The following is a 14,838-nucleotide window of genomic DNA, read 5'->3' on the forward strand; positions in this document are numbered from 1 at the left end:
TTTCCCTGCCTGCCTTTTCCTTTATGGCAAATTCCTATGAACAGCACAAAAAGAAAAATTTAAGTGGAAGTTTCAAAGTTCCATTTTCCAAACAAAGTGAATCATAGTCAAGGATTAGAGCTTAGATCTCTAGCAATTCAGTATCCCCTACAGAACCTGGAGTACAGAAAGTTGTTTGTAAAAAGGGTTATGTGTTAAGATCCCCTTTAGCAAGAATATCCCCAAAGTTTCCACAAACAACTCTGGAACTTCAGGCAATTGAGAAGATTCACCATGGATGAAGACAGTTTCTGAAGATGTGGTGCATCTGGTTAGCAATATTGTTGTTTCTTGTTGTTTAAAGGGGAGGCAAGTGAGAATAACACAATTTTGAAAGTTAAAATTGGAGGGTTTGTGTGGAATAAGAAATTAGTGTTATTCTCAAGTTATTAATAGTTATTAGTATCTCAAAGAATTAGTAAAAGCTGGTTTCCCCACCCACCCACCATCTATTCCCTGTAGGACAGCTTTTAATATTTGGGTTGGGTCTTTGGATTTTGTCTGGGAACTTGTCTGGGGAAGGTGCCCCATACTGACATGATCAAATCTTAAGTACCAATCTTGAGTACCCTTTTGGCTTAGAAGTCTCTCCTATTGTATCTTTTCATTTGGATTATAGAAGCTTCTTCCAGGAGGTCAAGCAGCCACTCTTAGATAATCCAGTCCCTAACTAATCCCCTCTTTGTGTCTGTCTCCAAGTTCCTGATCATTTCTTTAAAATACTGATTTGTTTGGATGTATCCATTGTAAAGCTATACTCCAATTTCTTGAAGATGTTAATTAGTTTGAATGTGTTCATTGCAAAGCCATTGTAAAGCTATTCAACACTCTTGTCTCCTACCATTGCATAAATGTTAAAATCCCTTTGGGGAGTCTTGATTGCATCAAGATTCTCCTATAAGTAAGGGTTTTTTCTCTGTAAATTTTGGGAGTGGAAGAGGTGGGTTTGATTGATCTAAAAGGCTGTTGGAACACAATTCTAGTGGTGTTGTGTTCTCCCAAGCACGGAGAGCAAGATGGCTACCCTAAGGACTGGGGACATTACAAACTGACAGCTCTTGAATTAATAAATAATGGTTTAATAGTGTAAAAAGATCAAAGGATAGGTGAGGGAGGAGGGCTAAAGGAAGTCTCTGAGATAATAGAACTCAACTTAACCCAGAACCCAATGACCTGCAAAGGTCTCTTCGGCCTCCAACAAAGTTGGAGCTATACCAACTCCCTCTCTAAAAACCCCAAATCTCCCTAATCTAGCTACTTATCTCTATAGTCTCTCCAAATAGTTTTTTGTCAAGGATTAGAACAAGTTGCTGGATCCACAAAGATGACCCGAATGATATGGGTCACTCCAGACACAGTCTAAGCCTGTGAAGATGGTGTATCAGGTCACTTCACTCAAGCTGAATTTCTTTTTTCAATGTACATCAGACAGCTGTTATTCAGATGAGGAAATGCTGGCAGGACTCTCTCAGACAAGACAGAAGACAAAACCAATAGATAGGATACTTCAAACCAGGATCAGAGGATCATCCTCAGAAACTAAATTGGCCAGGAATCTCTAAATCCTTTCGATAAGAATTTACACTTCCAGAGGGCTAGAAGTGGATCTCATAGACACTGCCCTGTGTGCAGTGCTAGACAATTTGGAAACTGATTGGCTCCTGTGAAGAGGGGACAGGACAAAAGGTTACCATAAAAGCCATGGAATCCTTCAGCTTGGGGATGGTATTGTGGAGGTAGTCTGGTGGAGACAGTTTTGTGGAGATTGTCTTCTGGATTGTCTTCTAAATATAAGCCTTACAGGGAGCTTCACTGGAGACTTTGGCTTAGATCTCGACTTCAACTTCATTCAGACTCCTGGACTGCTTTGTGGGTGAGTGAAAAGGGCTGACTGCTTTCCTAGTTTCTGGAGAGACTTGTTTCCATCTTGGAAAAGGCTATGGTGAATACTCACCATGGGCTCTCCTGGCTGAGGAATAGTACAGGTATTATCTCTAACCTCTTTCACATTTATCTACTTTATTGTTTCCCCTCTTTTTGGTAAATAAACTTCTGACTTGAGATAAAAAATTTTGACGATCACATTATTTCAATTAAATCTAAGTCCAATCATTAAATTTAAACCTTACATGCCCAAAGAATTGCAGCTCAGACCCTTTCACCTGAAGGCATGAAAGTGTTTATTCAAAGATAGTGCAAATGGTGTGATCAAAACCTAAAATATCTCCAGGAAAGAGCATCACGTAAAGTGCACCAATCCCTCAAGCTTGTGAAAAGACAAAAGAGCCTAATGAAAGATCAAATAGCTGAAAGGAAAACCAAAGAGATGAACAAGAGCAATGAGAGGAGAAAGCAAAGTCATGACAAGGGAAAAGGAAACAAAGAACAGAGAAAATGAACAGAAATAAGATTCAAACAGAAAGAATCTCTGTTACCTGTACATTCAAATACCATCATGTTTCCTAAAGAATCCCCTAACCATTTAAAACTGACATTGATAACACCTCTTGAAGATTCGAAGTCCTCTTAACTACTCCAGCAGCCATTAAAATTGGAGAAAAGGTCTCTTGGATCCATTGTTCCCATGCCAAGAAAGCACCTTCTATAGATGATGACTAATTGCTTGCTTTGAGATTTCATTCTGTATATATGTGTATATGCATATATATTTTGGTACTTTCTTTGAATGCAGACATTATCTATTGTACTACTGTTTTATAAACCTGTTCCTTTGTGCAAATCATTTGCATACACACTGTGGATCATAAATGGATCTCATTGGGGGATAAGAAATCTTTGTATTCTATCTCTCCTTGGCTGACACACTGTCACTGATTGTAAGATATATATAGTTTTAATTTTTAGAACATTTTTTATTATTGTTTTTCTTTGCATGTGCAATATGGTATTTGAGTTTTTCTTTCTCCTATTTTTTGCATGTCACCAATATTGAAAGAGATTTTTCTGAGTTTATACTAGTGTAGTATGTCCATTATCCCTAAATGTAAATGCCTGTCTAACAACCTTAGACTGTGGAAACTGCCACTGACTGTTTAAAATATTATGGGAATTTGGTTCATAAATGTGTCTGATTCAAGGAAAAAGGATCAAAAAGGAGCACAGACATTACCTACACAGTGACAAGGAAACACAGACTTAATCTGAATAGAGCCAAATGAGCACACAGGTCAAAGAGCCAAACCAATCCTGGTAGAATGGATGAGATTCTGAGCCCATACAAAAGGACTTAAACCTTGTGTGATACTTGAGGTTGTGGAGATTCACATATGTTAAGACACAGATCTTGTATCACATTCCTTGTACAATACCTTCTATCAAGTACCTAACAATTGGCTGTTCTTGCTCCCCTATCCCTGAGATATGAGGAAGGATCAGACCAGGGAATGATATTTCCCTTTTGCTTGGAAAATCTAGTCCCTTTTCTATCTTTCATACTGTGACATTTTACTGCAGTCCTGACTGCTTACTAGGTAAGTGCAGGATTGTAATTGCAGGCTTATTGGATATAAATTATTTTAATAGGGCCCTGAGTCAAGAACCTGTTATAATTTTATTTTTTCTTCCTTAGGATTTTTACAAACCAGATTTGGATTAGGATAATTTATATTTTATCCAGTAATAACTTTGCTTTTATTTGCATTTTTGTGATGTTTTTGATATTTTTATTTGGCAATGATTCATATGCCTCATACCTCCAGCTATATATCTCTGTGTGATTTCTATGTTTCTCTATAACCTCAGGGGGATATGTGTTATTATCTTATAATGAAAAATTTAAGTTCTTTTAAGGGTGACTTTAGGGCAATCTGTGAGGTGAAAGTGAAGGGAGGAAGGCAGGAGGATTGGAGGAATGGGAGAAAGGAAAGAGGAAGGTAGAGGAAGGGAAAGGAAGGTAGCAGTAACAAGGCAGGGGGAAATTTACCAGAGCCCTTCAGGGGCTCAAATAAAAGATCAGAGAGAAAATCAGGATTTAAAATAGCTAGGTTTTATTTAAATTAGAAAGGGGAAGGTCTAGGAAAAACTAGGAGGTAGACAGAAAGGGAAAAAGGCACCAAGAGAGAGCTCTGCAGGGTTCAGCCTCCTGCTGCTGAGAGTGGCGGGCAAGAGCAGAGCACTCCAGGATAGAGAGAGAGAAAAGGCACCAAACTTTCTCTTTTATACTTTCTCTGACACCTCCCACAAAGGAAGTGGGAGGTGTCAGGGGAAGGTGTAGCAGAGAGCCCTGGGAGTTGTAGTCTCCCAGAGCTTATGATAATTCCAAAAGATACAGTAAGAAACTTGTAGCCTCCCAGAATCCAGAAAGTGAACACCTTATAAAAGATACCATAGAGATGCCTGAAGACACCACACAATGCTCCAAGAGATCCTGAACACATTTTTGGATGGGCAGAATTGACCTTTTGGGTAGTTAAATGCATTGGTTTTATTGAATATATTCATTTTGTATGTTGTACAAAATAGGACTGCCCACTGATTGGTTTTGTTCTTTTTTCTCTTTTGTTTCCTTATAGTCCCCAAATTGTTGCATTTTCCTCTTAAGAAAATGTATGTATCTTTAGTTAAAGTTATAAGTTTGTTTGTATTTGCAGGATCCATTCCGGAGACTGGTCTTCCAAAGAATCCCAGGGGAGGATATGTGCTTTAAAAATAACTGTGTGCTGGAGAACTACATCCCCCAGCATGCCTTGCACCTCCCAGGGTTCCCTTCCCCATATGTCCTGGTGTGGGATTGGTCTATAAATGGAACAATACAGCACTAGGGAGGGACCTTTGAATGGGTTTTTTAATCTGGTTGAGCTGCTGAGATGAGGGGGAAGAGCAGGAGCTAGCAGGAGAAGAGACATTTTCATTGACTAATGAATAGCGTTTTTTTCCTACTTCCCCCACTTTGATTATTTTTGTATTTCTTACACTCCATCCGATTTCTCTGGAAAAATGGAGGTTAGAGACAAGGGTACCTCATCAGTCAGAGGTTTCCTTCCCCAAAAACCTCCCCAGTGTGCACACAGGACACAGATTTACAGAAGACAGACAAGACATTCTATTAAAAGCCTGCTTGAGTAATACTCCCAGGAGGAGCAGCTTCTACAGCCTCCTCTTTCAGGCTTCAGCAGAACTTGACATAAGTGAATTCTTTCCCTCTTGCTAGAGCATCAGGCCTGGGATGGCTTCGAGCATCTTCTAAGCCTGCAGGAATGCACATCATTTATAGGTCTGAGTGGACCAGGCCTCTGGGGGGCAGCTGGAGAGCCTCTTTGTCTCCCTCTTTCCCTCTAAGACTGGTGAGGGCTCACCTCTAAGCTTTCCAGCCTCCCATACACACACTGCAGGGTTCAGATTACTTCCTTGCTTTCCTCCACTAGCCTCAGTCCTGCCCACCCTGGAGGGCTCATTGGATTCTCCTCCACCTTAGAAACAGGCTGTCTGCTGTAAGGGAGCAGAAAATGCTCAAAAGTCCTCAAGGGCCCCACAAGGGTTTGGCAGCCTAACTGAATCTTCTCCCTACTTCTTATCTCACTTCCCTTCTGTCCACTGACCTGACTCTCCCTAGTTGCTAACAGCACCATATTTTGCTTCTGAGAAACCACTTGCTTGCTTGCTTGCTTAAGGAATGTATATTTTTACACACACTAATCCAATCCTTTAAAATGTGTGCCAAGGAAAATTCCCACCAACTTATTTTCCTATATATGTTCTGTGCATACTTATGAGGGGTGCGATTCTCTCTCATGTGAGGAGGACACCCCGGATGGCCTATTATTTATTAAAGGTCCCTAAAATGTCTAAACCTGAGTGTTTGGCATTTTTCAGGAGGTGTCCCACTTCACTGCAAGCTTCTGTTGTGATGTGCTAAGATTGTTCTTAAGAATTAGTCCTCGTGGATAAATAAAGTCAAATTTTCCAAGCCAGGTAATTATTTAGGTTTTATTGGAAGAGGACTGAGTCCTCCAACGAAGCCAGACCCCTGTTTAGTGACAGGCGACACAGCACACTGGAAGGACCTTCTTTTATAACCTTAAAGTAACAGACGTTTGTCCTAGCCATGGAAAACCATCAGCCTCTCCCCATAATCCGGTCTTGGGCTTCCCATTTCCTTATTAGGCACCTGCTGTATGCCAGGCTGTAACCTGAGGCAGCTTCCAGTCTAAAGAAGCAGCAAGGCTGGGTAAAAAGGGAAAATGGGGGTGGGGAGGAGAAGGCTGCAGGCCCCCAGGTTGGGGAAAAATTCCTTTATAAGCCCTCCCCCACCAAGCCTCTACATGGAGTGGCCTAGACAGGACTCCCTTTCCCTGAATGCCTGTGTCATGATATCACGCACGTCTTGGCCCTGGCCCTGTGGAGGACTCTATTTCCCAGAAATCCACTTACCTGACTTCTCCCACCTCCTGGCTCCTCCCCACCGTGGCGGCCTCAAGGCCTGATGGGAACTCATGTGGACAATCTCAGGTCCTGGAAGGAGTAAAGCTGTGTTTCTTGGACCTTTGCTTGAAAAGACGGGGAGGAGAGGGAGTCAGTGGTGCTGGTGGTGGGGTTGGGTGCCAGGACACCCTGCTCTGGCAGCTGAACCTTTCTGCTCCCCATATCCCTGGGAAGGGGAAGAACAGGGTGCACCCTCTCGGGGTTAGTGAGAGTGTGGCCCAAAGTATGTGCACATGTGCGATAAACGGGGACTAGAAGTGGTGTGTCTGGCTGTTAAAGTGTGTGCTGGGGAGAGCGGAGAGTCTATGAGTGTGTGTGTTTGTATATGTCTCTATGTGTGTCTCCATGGGGGATCCTAGAGCCACCTCCCCAAGCCAGAAGGAGCATAGAGCCATTGATCCATTAATCAGTGAATCAATCAGTAGATACTTATTAGGTGTCTGCAGTTTGCCAGGCCATCCCTTGAGGCATTTTCCAGGCTAAAGAAGACTCTGGGCAGGGCTAGAGGAGACTAGGGGGTGGGAGAAGGGGCCGGCACCCTACCCTCCTAATCCCCCCACCCCCTTCCAAATTCCTGTATAACTCCTCCCACACCCTGACTTTAAACCCAGGCACCAAGGCTGGACTCCATTTCCCAGAATTCTTCTGTCATGTCTTCATGGAAGGCCTTCTCTCCCCCGCCCCACCCCGCCTGCATATTCCATTTCCCAGAATGCCTAGTTTATGATGTCACTGAAGTCTTGGCCCCTCTCCCTGGCATCCTCTAGGCATTCTGGGAATCTCTTGTGGGTAATCTCAGCTTTTGGAAGGCTCCCAGTTGAGGTTTCTGGAACTTTTCTGGGTGAGAGGCTGAGGAGAGGAAGTCAGCGCGCAGGCGCGACCTCGGACCCCTACCTTGGCAACTTTTTGCTCCCAACTCCTGGCAGCGGGAAGACCCGGGTGGAGCAGTTTCCCATTGCTTAGCTGGGGGAGGGGGAAGGCGCATGTGCAAGCAGAGAGGAGGGGAGGAGCCGCGTGTCCCAAAGTAACTGCTTGTGGTGGGGGGAGGGGCCTTCTCGGTGTGTCTCCTTGTCTGACCATTACTTTAAAGGACCCCAGAAAAGGGACAAACACGGAAGTTCTTAGCTTAGGCCATGGTGGCTCTGTCTATACCAGGAGCCATGGCGGGGCTTTGCCCTCCCCCAGACAAGAGAATGGGGCCCCAACCCGGGAGCCAGGAGGCCACTGGGTGGGGGATGCAGTCACTGTATGGGGGGAGGGGCTAGTCAGGGTCCTTCCCCAGGGGAGACCTCCAGGTCAGAACATGTCAATGAGAGAAACAGCAAACCTGAGCGTAGCCAGGGGGCAGCCAAGGTGGGGGGTTCCTGTGCTCACACTCAGCAGCCATATTTCCCGCAACTGGCAGCCTTGTCAGCAACTGCCGGCCCTAACATTCAGGAACTGACAGCCCCAACCAACCAGCCCCAGCCTAGCAGGGGGATCCTCAGATTCTTCTTCCACTGAGGGCCTTTAATCCCTTCACATCTCTATGGTAGGAGGACCTCTAGGCAGAATTCCTTTTTATACACCCAATGCAGTTTCTGAGTGTAAAGAAGCCAAAGATGGCAGCAGAGAGGGTGGGGAGGCTTCTTCCTGGCCAGTCTGAGGTCCTTTCCAAGCCTGAGGCTCCTTGTCCCCTCCCGTAGGATATTCTCCCTAGAGGCCAGGGAAAGGGCCCTGGGAGCCCCTCTGAGCCCTTCCCCTCTCCCATTCCCCACAGGCATCCAAAGAGGAAGTCTCCCCACCAGAGGGCTCCCCCTCCCGGAAGGACCACAGTCTGGCCCAAGCAGAGACTCCAGAGCCAGAGGGAATGTCCCCCAAGACACCGAGGGCACCATCCCAGGTAAGTGCAGCCCATCCTCAGCCTTGGCCAAGCTCCCCCACGCTGGAATCCGGCAGAACCTCAGACTGGAGTCTTTCCCAATACTCTAGGGGCACCATCACTATTTGTCTTCAGTTTTAGCTCAAGGGTCCACCCTGGCTTCCTCCACATCCATTATGTTTTGGGGGATTTCCAGCCCAGGTAGACCCTGCCTGAATGAGCCCAGGTTCCAGACAGAGAGCCCTGGGCACTGCCTCTCATTCATTCATTCATTCATATACCCTATTGCGTGATATCTCTAGTTATGGGAATCCCTATAACAAGAGCTATTCTGTGCTTTCAGTGACTTCAGGCAGCCATTACAGTAGCTGGTCAGGGTAGACAGAAAACTGCCAGGACAGTGACAGTATTTTACAACACAAGGTAACTGGAAAATGAGGAAGCTTTGTGTAAATGGAATTAGCTCTGGCCCATTCATAGTTAAAACTCTAGCCACCAGAGATAATGTCATCCCCACCTCCCTTAGCTGGGAGGGGAGATGAGTTACCCACACGTGACAATAAGTAACAAATCAAGAACTAGGGACTGCCCTTTGGGCAGTCCAAATCAGTGTAGAGGCTGCCATCTGTCCACTTGAATTAGAGGTGGACTCCCAGGAAGTGACGAAAGATACTATCTCTTCAAGTATGTTGGTTACTTCCTGTTGGAGCAGTTCCCTCTTTGAACTTGGTACTGAAGGTTCTCAGCTGAGACCTCAGGCTGCTTCCACTCTGAATGGTCACGTAGGTAAGTTAGGCTGACTTCCTAGGCCTACCTTGGCGTTTTCAAAACTCTACCTTAAATAGGCTCTTACCTCTCTGATTGCTAAGGCCTTGTGGCGTGTATTTAGTTTAATTAGCCTTTTAACCTTCTCTCTCCATCCAGCCCTCTGCAGGCCTGGACTAGCCTTTCCCTCTTTTTTATTCCCCTACCTTCTACCTTCCTAATTGTAAATGAACTACCTTAAACCCGATCCTGACTTGGGTCTATTTTAATTATGGAATCAATCTGAACTATTGATTACTGGCGGCCACACTTTAAATATATATCTATAAAATATCTAAAATCTCCCTCTTACAGCTTCCATGGCTCACACTTTGGAGGTATAGGTTTACAGTGTAGGATCACAAATATCAGATAAATACACTCAATGGTCACCTTTATGGGAATGAATTGAACCCTGGCCAGCTCTCTTCCAGGGCACAGATAGTGTAGAGGATATTAGGTTCCCTATAAAAGGGCAGCAGCTACTGTGAGACACCAGCAGCCACTTAGGCTGAGTTGAGCAGAGATGCTGCTGCTGTTGCTGGCCCAGAATAGGCTGCCAAGATTCAGGACTTAGCACTCTCCTGCTTACATCCTTAGATGGAGTAACTGGCATCTGTCTGGGAAGGCAGGTGTGGAGAGCAAAGATTTCTTCTGAAAATGTCCAGAGTTACTAGAGCAGCATCCTTTACCATTGGTAGGACAGTAAAGGAAAATATATGAATTAAATAATTTTTTGCATTAAAGAATTTACTTGGAGTGCCCAGGTTGGTGTTCCTTTTTTTTAAAAAAGCTCTTACCTTCTGACTTAGAATCAATACTTTGTATTGGCTTCAAGGCAGAAGAGTGGATGGGCAATGGGGGTGAAGTGATTTGCCCAGGGTCACATAGCTTAGAAATGTTCGAGGCCAGCCAGATATTAACCCAGGAACTCCCATCTCTAGACCTGACTCTCCATCCACTGAGCCACCTAGCTGCCCCCTAGGCAGCTTTCTTTAACTGTGTTTTTAAGCCAACAAAGCAGAAAGGAGAATATCACTTTGCAGGCTTGACAAAAATCAGTTCCAAATGAGGAAGTTTCAGAAGGTTCTGATTGTATAGTCACTCAAGAGTGAGTTGTCAGGGCAGCTGGGTTGCTCAGTGGTGTGAGAGTCAGGCCTAGAGACAGGAGGTCCTAGGTTTAAACCCGGCCTCAGCCACTTCCCAGCTGTGTGACCCTGGGCAAGTCACTTGACCCCCATTGCCCACCCTTACCAATCTTCCACCTATGAGACAATACACCGAAGTACAAGGGTTTAAAAAAAAAAAAAGAGTGAGTTGTCAGCAAGAGAGAAGCAGGAGAAAATTCCAAAAGAATTAAATGAAAGAGCACAAAAATGCCTTTCAAAAAATCATCAGAAAAAGGAAAACCAGAAAGTTTCATCACACAAATTCTGTTTTCTTAGAAAAATAAAAATAGCAGAACATCTGAGGTGGGTTTGGCCTAAAGTATTACTATGATGATATTAAATCTTCTGTTTATCTTCTCAGCTTATAAATAGAAGAAATGAATGTACAGAGAGAGTAATCCAGAAAGGAAAGGTCATCCAATAGTAGTTGAGAATATTAACTAATATCAGGCTTCTTTGCGATGTTATTGTCCATCCTCAACATCAGGAAACCCTATCACAGATTTCAGATGTCCCATGTAGTTCATTGAGGTTCAAAAAAGCTCCTTTTCTCAGACAGTTAGGGATAGCTCTCCTCTTTAGGAGATTTTCTTCTTTAGTTCCCTGGTACTTGTAGAGATTCTTTAGTGTTCCTGCAAAAATCTTTTTATAAAGCAGATCTCAGGACAGATTAGTACAGCTTTTCAAATGTTATTAAACTATTAGGAACTTAGAGTCCACTTAATATTGTGCAGGTGGAAAATTTACCACACCTGAGCTACATTCCCAGCATCCTTTTAAGTTATGTCCTTATTTGATGTACAGAGGCTTGGGAGAGAGATTTTCCTGAGACCCACTCTGTAGGACTCTTTTTTTGGGAGCTTCTGATTTTGGTAAAGTGCTGCAGGTGTAAGTCTCTGGCTCTTTTTCATCTGCTCACTTTACTGAAAGAATCCTTTTCTTTTCCTTCTCTTTTTGATTATTATGAAATCCTACATATTTTTAAAAACTAGAAGCATTTATTCATTTTTACTCCTAATATATTCAGAAACCTTAGATCTTTCCATGTTCTATTAGAATCATTTCCTTTGAACTTAACAGCATTGTCTAACCTGTTGTTTTCTCAGAATTTTTCATTTCAGGTCCTTGAGGAGAATAAAATACAATTGGGGTTCTAACCCTAATGATAAAAACATGAGCAAAATTCCTTTTTGACTCATAGATATCTCCACCCCACAGGTTCAGTGATTTCAGGAATGAATTAACTTACAAGGGACTAATTATATACCAGTTAAACAAAAATGTGGGTTCGGTGAAGAAATATTTCAGGCATTCCCCATTTTACATAGACAACAGTGTTTATCCATTGAATTGCCTGCAGTAGATCATATTTCCTTATTGACCACATTCAGATGGAGAAGATATTACACAATTATTCAACACTAATTATATTTAGAAAGAATGAGATATGCCGGCAACTCCACTTTATGTATAATTTCGCTTTAATCTTCTATTTGAGTAGCATTAACAGACAGTTTAATGACCAATTCACTTGGTTGTTTGGCATATATATTGACCTCATATGACTGAAGAGATACAACTTAAAATTTAAATTATGCTCCTATTTTCCACTTTATATTCAGACTCAGGAGTAATTAGGTGGGAAACATCCCTTTTCCACAGGAAATGGCAAAGTTGAGATACTGAGTCAAAAAGGGATTCTACCCTTATCTGTGCTAAGAATCACCCCCTTGATTTCTGCCAGACAAAGATATAAATCTGTGACTGCGACAGATCATATCTCTCTGAGTAACTTGTGGCTTTTCTCTGGAATGGTGGATTACCAACTTCATAATCAAGAATCTTATCAGACAACTATAACTCAACTCAAGACTCAAAATAATGTTAGAGGCTGTCCCAAAAGCTCTTCAAATGGCAAATCTTACCAATCAGGTGTTTAGAACAGAAAGTTTTCCAGGATTTACAGACAGAGAATATATTTCATTCTATAAGTATTGTTTCATTTCCTTTTAGTTAGAACTCATCCTGGCATGAGGATCAATTATTTGATATAATTGCTCTAATAACTCCTCATGGTTTCCTTGTTACTTTTTATTTGAAAAATGTAACATGTACTCTTAATACAGTCTGTGATATTCCTTAAGTACTTCTTTAAAATGCTTGATTGTAAGACCATATTTGCTCTGAGGCCTGGCAATTTTATCAATTTAAGCCTTCTCAGGTAATTCAAAAGGTTTTATGATTTAAGATTTAATTTTCTTCTGTGGAATTTTGATTTTGCATCCTCAACAGTTTCTTAAGATTGTGATTTTTAATAAGTTCACTAATAATTACTTTATCAAAAACCATCCCTATGTGTGATGATTCTTTGGTTAAATTTTAGATTTCTGAGCTCCTTTCTTGGGTCAGTGCTATGTTCAAATTTCTGTTTTGATGTAATGTAGGAATTTAGGGAAATTTTCTGCTAATTATATTACAAAGTCACTTTAACTTTTATTGCACATTTTCTAGCCAGTTGAACATACATACATTATACAACTATTTACTTTTGTATTATTTTAAACATGGATCTGATAATGTTAGCAGTAGAGAAAAATATATGTGAGTCTGATCTAAAAAGAGATTGAATTAATACTTCTTCATGTGGTAGAATTTATGTGATTGAAATATGTTAGATTAAGTCTATATCTTTGAAGGTAAACGAAATAAATAGAAAAAGCTAGGTGAAAGGTAAAGTCTTTGACACTTCTTCCTACATAAAGATTTTAACTTTCTGATGTAGTGTGTTATTCCTACCCAAAGTAGGGATGCTTTTACCATTGATATTTAATTGAATAAAATGGTGAATGAATTAAAAGACAAAAATCCTTAGATTTAATATCTTCAAAGAATCAAAAATGTTAATGCCAGCCTTTAAAAGGACTTACATTGTTAAACATATCATGACTGGTCTCCATCCTGGCAAATTAAAATAAGAATTGACCTATGTTTTTAACTTTGAAAATAATTTTCTAAATGGAATGATGCTTTAGTAAAATACCTAGTCTGCTGATAAAGAGATGTGTTAGGGTCATCAATTTAGACAACAGTCAAGCCCTGTTAGCAACAAAACAGGGAGTGTTTTGAGATCAACAAGCAATTAACTTTAGCTAGTAAATCAGATAAGTGACAATAGTGAATTACTAACTGCTGGATTGAATGCATTAATTCAACAATCTAATATCAGAAATTTATTAACTTCTTTATATATAGAAGAGGCGATTAAGCATCAAGATTTTTCAGAGTTAAGGAAAAGTGTTTGCAAGTTTATATATTTATTTAGAATAGACATTTAAAAAGGAGAAAATTTAAATCTGTAAATTTAAGGTATAACATCTATGAATTAGTTTGGAATACTATTAAAATATATACTTTTAGAATAATAATGTGATACAAACTGCACATATCAAGGTACAATTTTATCTCTGTTCTTTTATTCTAGGGGGGGACTATTTAGAGGACTATTTCTTTACTTCAGACTTAAAAACTGGCAATGGTCTCTGTCCTCAGAGTATGGAAGGGAATAAGGGGAGAGAGAAGGAGAGTAAGTGGGAAGTTCTTAGGGTGACCAGTCTTGTAGGTGGCCACCCATGTGGAATATCAAACCCTGTAGTGGTTTAGATGCCTGGCAATAATCTAGACTGAAGAGGGCTCATTCTGGTGGCAGTGGCATTCCAGATAATAGAGGGCAGGTCTTGGGGTGGAGAGGCAGGCCAGGTCCTGAGGTCCTGGCCTGTGGTGCCACTGGAGGACATTTATGGTCTCAGGACTTCAGAGGTAGGGCAGGTGAGACAGTGGGAACTACAAGGAACAGCGCAGAGAAGACGAGTTGCAAACAAGAAGCTCTCTGCTCTCCTTGGGAATAAGGTCTCTCTGCATTCTTCCCTTTGAGCCCAAATTTCTCTGCTTTCCTTTGGGCCTGAAATCTTTCTGCCTTCTGGTTCTAAGTATATTTGAATGAGGACCTTTTGCTGCCCCTCCTAGTGGTGGTGCCTGCCTTTTCCACTGGGGTTCATATTTCCCATCTAAACTCTCTGAATGTCCTTCAGATTGATCAGCAACAATTCTCCCTCCCAGACTTGGCACCAGAGGCTGCTCTCTACCTTATCTACTTTTGTGGGAGAGTGAGTTTTGTTGTGTGAGAGGGAGTTCTGGTTCTGACCCAAGGAATGACAGCTCAGACACATTCCTCCCAAGACATGAAGGTGTCCGTTGAATGATATTACATAGTATAGCCATTGTGGATAGACAATAGTCATCGCAGGGGATGGAATAGCCCCTCGATGGCTGTAGAGGACAGTGGAATGCCCGAGTAGGATTTCAGGTATCTGTATTTTATTGAGGATCTGTGGAATTGTATCTTCCCATGCTTGGAAACTCACCCTTTCTTCAGACTATTCCTCTGAATTAGGCTGAAAAATAGGGAATGGGTCAAGAAGGGGTGAAGTGGAAGAATATCCAATACTAAATATATCCTGTGTTTTC

The 14,838-nt window shown here is 41.9% G+C and overlaps 1 protein-coding gene across 1 annotated transcript in view; it reads left to right on the forward strand.

Moving 5' to 3' along the window:
- The first annotated feature begins 6,713 nt into the window (after window positions 1-6,713).
- The window catches only part of LOC123230457 (zinc finger protein 14 homolog), a 54,128-nt gene continuing 46,003 nt past the window's right edge, over window positions 6,714-14,838 (forward strand). Inside the window, exons 1-3 of the mRNA XM_044656610.1 lie at window positions 6,714-6,789; window positions 7,280-7,419; window positions 8,240-8,362. Of these exons, the coding sequence (XP_044512545.1) occupies window positions 6,714-6,789; window positions 7,280-7,419; window positions 8,240-8,362 (339 nt within the window). The remainder of the gene's footprint in view (window positions 6,790-7,279; window positions 7,420-8,239; window positions 8,363-14,838) is intronic.

The sequence above is a fragment of the Gracilinanus agilis genome, chromosome 1 (genome assembly GCF_016433145.1).
Source record: "Gracilinanus agilis isolate LMUSP501 chromosome 1, AgileGrace, whole genome shotgun sequence".
Lineage (NCBI taxonomy): Eukaryota > Metazoa > Chordata > Mammalia > Didelphimorphia > Didelphidae > Gracilinanus > Gracilinanus agilis.